We start from the raw sequence: 4,593 nt of genomic DNA on the forward strand, positions 1-4,593 counted from the left end.
CGTAAGTCCTGCCACCGTGAGAGACAGTGTGGTTAAATAATAGTAAGTAAGACATAACTTAAGGTTTTAAAGTGAAGAAGAGAAGCATTGCATTAAGTCCAAGTAGAGTTGAACAGTGAAACAAAATTGCTGCTGCCATTAAAGCATCAAGTCATCTCTGTTGACTAAACACGGCGGAATTAATTCTATTCTATATGTTTAGGTAATCTTTTCCAACAGGACCTGAATGCAGCACCCAGCCCGTGGTAGTTCTACATGGTCGTTTGCTTCACATTTGTTTGGGGCGGAGAGCTGGAGAGTTCCTATTGTTTGTGTGCAGTTGTTCAACTAGGTGGTCGACAAGTAACTTTTTATCGACCTGGCAGGTAAGCCTATTATTGCCTAAATATGTTTTTTTCCCACAATTTCCACAGGGGGGGCATTTTCATCATTTATCAGAATTCCTAGTCTTTCTGTGTGGACTTCCTGTGCTTCTGTACTTAATGAATTGTGAGAATCATCATACCTTTGGGCATTTTAATGTCATCAGAGTTAAGTGTAATGTATTCCAAGTACTTTCAAATATATGTATGAGATTAGCAGCAAGTTTATAATGATGCTGTCATTGCTGTCAATGCTGACAGTTATTTCCTGTTGTCACTGTAATATTTCTTTGATGTTTCTGTAATAGTAGAAAAGAGACCTATCTGTGCTGTGATATTTGTTTTCCTTCCAAAAGTAATTATAAATCCAAAATAGTGAATGTGGCTTATGCAGAGCTGGTCCTGACCTCCCTGGGGCCCTAAGCAAAATCCTGTTAGGGGGCCCTCCTACCTGACCCTGTAAACCATGGAAACCATTTGCCATTGCCACACAGTCACACCAGACATCCCAGTGCTCCCACTACATTACTTCTTCCTTTAAATCTGTTGGTCTTAGAATTAGATCTATACTTTATTGTGTATAAACAAATTATATTCATCCAATAGAATATTTTATTAAGAGAATATTAACATTGTAGAAAATATAAATGTAGAAAATAATGGCTGCAGTTTTAAGTCTCAAAATATCTGCATCACCTATTCAGAGTGGCTCCCCCAGATTTCCTCTTTATACATTTTCAAATATAAAATACTATTTATACTGAGGCTTTACTGCATACCTGATGGTTAATATTTACTGAGAGATTTTTTTGCCCAGTATGGCAATCTAATCCATATTTTAAATTCAGTATGTATTCAGTAGTCAATGTCAATGCATTGCTTTCTACCTTGTTACAGAGTTGTAATAGTGTGCCTATAAGGCTGACCAGCTCTGGGCTTATGTTATGTAGGTGTGTGTGTGTGTGTGTGTGTGTGTGTGTCTTAGCAATGCAGCTGTGATTATTTTGTTATCAGATAATTGCTACTGTTGTGTGTTCTCTCTTCAGAATGCCTTCTAGGAAACCTGTAACAAGTGCTTCAAGCTGCTTCTGGATGTCCCTAAAACACCTAGTGGTACTCTCCTCTCTGTGTAGTCTTATATCTGGATACTCTGAGAGTGATAGAGTGCGTGACTTGATGACCAGATATCCTCTAATTGATGGGTAAAGGATGTTTATTGTCTTGCCTACACAGGGGTTAGATTTATGGAAACAAGTGAATGGAATCAAATTAGGATACCTCTTCATCTTTTCTTTTTTTTCCTTACACCCTCTCCCTCCATCTGTCAGTCATAATGACCTAGCTCTCCAGCTGAGGATATTACACAACAATCAGCTGAGCCAAATTGACCTTCATAATGTTAGCAAAGTGGCCACCGACATCACCCGTCTCCATGCAGGCCATGTGCAGGCACAGGTATTGTAATTTAATCAAACTTTCATTGCTGTAGCAAAATGAACGCACACATTGACTTTATTTCAACTGTCGAACTTTGATATTTTGGACCTGAAAGGACCGTGTTGTGGAAAGATCAGACCTATAATGACAGTCAACTCAGTAACATAATGTCTCTGCTGTTCTCTTGTGTCACATCCCCGTCCCTTTGTCAGATGTTTGCAGTCTATGTGATGTGTGGGGCCCAGGAGAAGGATGCTGTGAGGCTGACTCTGGAACAAATAGATGTAGTCAGACGCATGTGCACTGAGTACCAGGACTTTGAGCTGGTCACATCTGTCCAGGGTATAGTACCCCTCGTAATGGGAAAAAAACAAATGAAACAGATGATTGATTTTTATTTATTTTTTAGATCTATTTGGTTATCTACAATTATGATTCAGTGCATTTTTTGCTTATAGTATGAATGTAAGTAAAACACATCCAGAATCCTCTTATTTATGAATCCATCCTCTTAAGTATGTATTATTTACAGTCAAATTTAATGTATAATGATCATCACGAGAAGTTTAGTACTTTATGTGAAGAACACATTCGCTAACATGTAAGTATAAGTTGTTGTGATTTGATGTATATTTTCTATGTATGTTTCCCAGGACATTTTGTATTTATTTTTTTTACACGTTTTTTTTTGAATGATTATACAACCTTGAAGCAGGTAGCAGCTATTGGCTTGGCAGGATGCATTCATTTTGGATAATGTGTGTACTGTGTGTGTCATACATGTATGTCGATCAATGCAGAACTAACGAATACTGAGATGAGGCATAAGATAGGCTGCCTAATAAGTATTGAGGGGGGCCACTCTATTGACAGCAGCCTGCCAGCCCTGCGGATGTTTTACCAGCTTGGGGTCCGCTCCATGGCCCTCACACATAACTGCAACACACCCTGGTAATGAGGAGATTTGTTCTGAATGCATTATATTACTTAAAATATTATAGATGATTCCTATATTGCAAATATTCTTTTTTACTTTATTGCTGTTAAAATATATCTACACACACACCTTGCACACACAAGGGAGGTAGGTGGGCATCAATGACAGCCACATAACCCAACAGAGTATCAGTTTTAGAGTACTAGTGATCTAATAAAAAAGCATCTCTAGGTCCGATACAGATATTTGGAATTTAAACTTCCTATAAAGCCAAGGCTGCTGTATTTCATATTACTGTGTAAAATATAATGTTTTTTTAATAATTTTGTATTGATTTTCTCTTACACTGTTCATTGGCTCAGACCTGCGTAGAACTTAGCCTTTACCGTAAGCTTTTGTTGCTATTTTTAAAGATAATAGAATTCTGGATTAAGGATTTGTTTACAGGGTTGACTGAGGGGAAATGTCAAATGTGTTTTTTTTCCTTCTATGCAAACAAGCCTGTATTTGTTCTCTCTTTAAACATCCATTTCAAAGCCCATAAATGAAGCACTATTGGGATATATTTTACATTTTCTGGTAGTGAGGGACACGATGCATGATTGGTGGTTTTGACAGTATCCCTTTTCAATACAGGGCTGAATCATCCTCAAAACTTTATAATTTCTATCAAAGACAGAACAACAGCCTCACACACTTTGGGAAGGTAAGCTTTTATTAGCATTTATTGCATTCCACAAGGCAACATGTCAGCACGTTTGCAGATTTTGGCTATCCCTTATTTGAGAAGGTATTAGAACATAACCCTTGCCATTTGATTATTACAGCAACAACTTTTATTAAAACAATTGTAATGCTTTTCCTATTCAGTTGGCCCTCTCAATTGCCATCTGCATGAGTGTGTTATTTGCACGTACATGTAACCATCCCCTGCTGAATTGTCTTCCTTCCAAGGACACTGTAAATGGCCACTTAAAGGGTTTTTTAATGTGTTTTCTAGGCCGTGGTGGAGGAAATGAACAGACTGGGAATGATAGTGGACCTTTCCCACACTTCTTGGGACACGGCCTCGGCAGTGCTGAAGCATTCTAAGGCTCCTGTAATTTTTAGCCATTCATCTTCCTACTCCATCTGTAACCACCACCGCAATGTACCTGACTGGATGCTGCACCAGCTGGTGAGAGAACCAATTCACTGAGTGATTAATTACTTGCTTAGTTGTTTGACTAAATGACTATCTTATTAATCAAGTCACTGAATAATTTTAATTATAAGTTTTATATATACCTCTGACAAAGAACATGTAATATGCTTTTATTTTTAACTTTTTTGTGTATCGACAGGATAAAAAATGTATGAGCTGATTTTCACCATTAACGATTATTCTATTTCAGTCCATTAACGGTCATTATAATTGACTCTAAATCCTAAGGGTATAGTTGTAGCATATGATCTAATGTATAACTTTTATTATTCACACTAATCTTCTATATCATCTACTGCACTTTATGTTGTACTTGGCAGTCAGCTGACTGTGTGGCACGGGGTTTCCAACATAAAATGATGATTCACAGTCTAGCCGAAGCTCCAAAGTGTACATCCCATTATTCTTTAGTCGAATTTTATTGTACTTTAATCGTGGTGCTGTGGGTGTGGTTAATTATCAGTTAACTCCTTACAGTATCAATATCACATTTGTATTCTCTACTTGTGTAGTCTCCCCCTGTCTTACCCCAAACAACAACCCCAGACTCTTTTCTCTCAGTATCTCATATACAGTGTTGGGCATCTTACTTTAAAAAAGTAATTAGTTATAGTTACAAATTACTTCTCCCAAAAAGTAATTGAGTTAGTAAC

The 4,593-nt window shown here is 37.4% G+C and overlaps 1 protein-coding gene across 1 annotated transcript in view; it reads left to right on the forward strand.

The window, feature by feature from the left end:
* The first annotated feature begins 256 nt into the window (after positions 1-256).
* dpep2 (dipeptidase 2) overlaps positions 257-4,593 on the forward strand; it is a 7,262-nt gene continuing 2,925 nt past the window's right edge. The window contains exons 1-7 of the mRNA XM_035651709.1: positions 257-365; positions 1,409-1,564; positions 1,691-1,817; positions 2,012-2,141; positions 2,600-2,750; positions 3,373-3,442; positions 3,737-3,913. Of these exons, the coding sequence (XP_035507602.1) occupies positions 1,410-1,564; positions 1,691-1,817; positions 2,012-2,141; positions 2,600-2,750; positions 3,373-3,442; positions 3,737-3,913 (810 nt within the window). The 5' untranslated portion in view covers positions 257-365; position 1,409. The remainder of the gene's footprint in view (positions 366-1,408; positions 1,565-1,690; positions 1,818-2,011; positions 2,142-2,599; positions 2,751-3,372; positions 3,443-3,736; positions 3,914-4,593) is intronic.

This window comes from Morone saxatilis, unplaced genomic scaffold (genome assembly GCF_004916995.1).
Source record: "Morone saxatilis isolate NCDOM2014 unplaced genomic scaffold, NCSU_SB_2.0 Contig11, whole genome shotgun sequence".
NCBI classification, from domain to species: Eukaryota; Metazoa; Chordata; class Actinopteri; family Moronidae; genus Morone; species Morone saxatilis.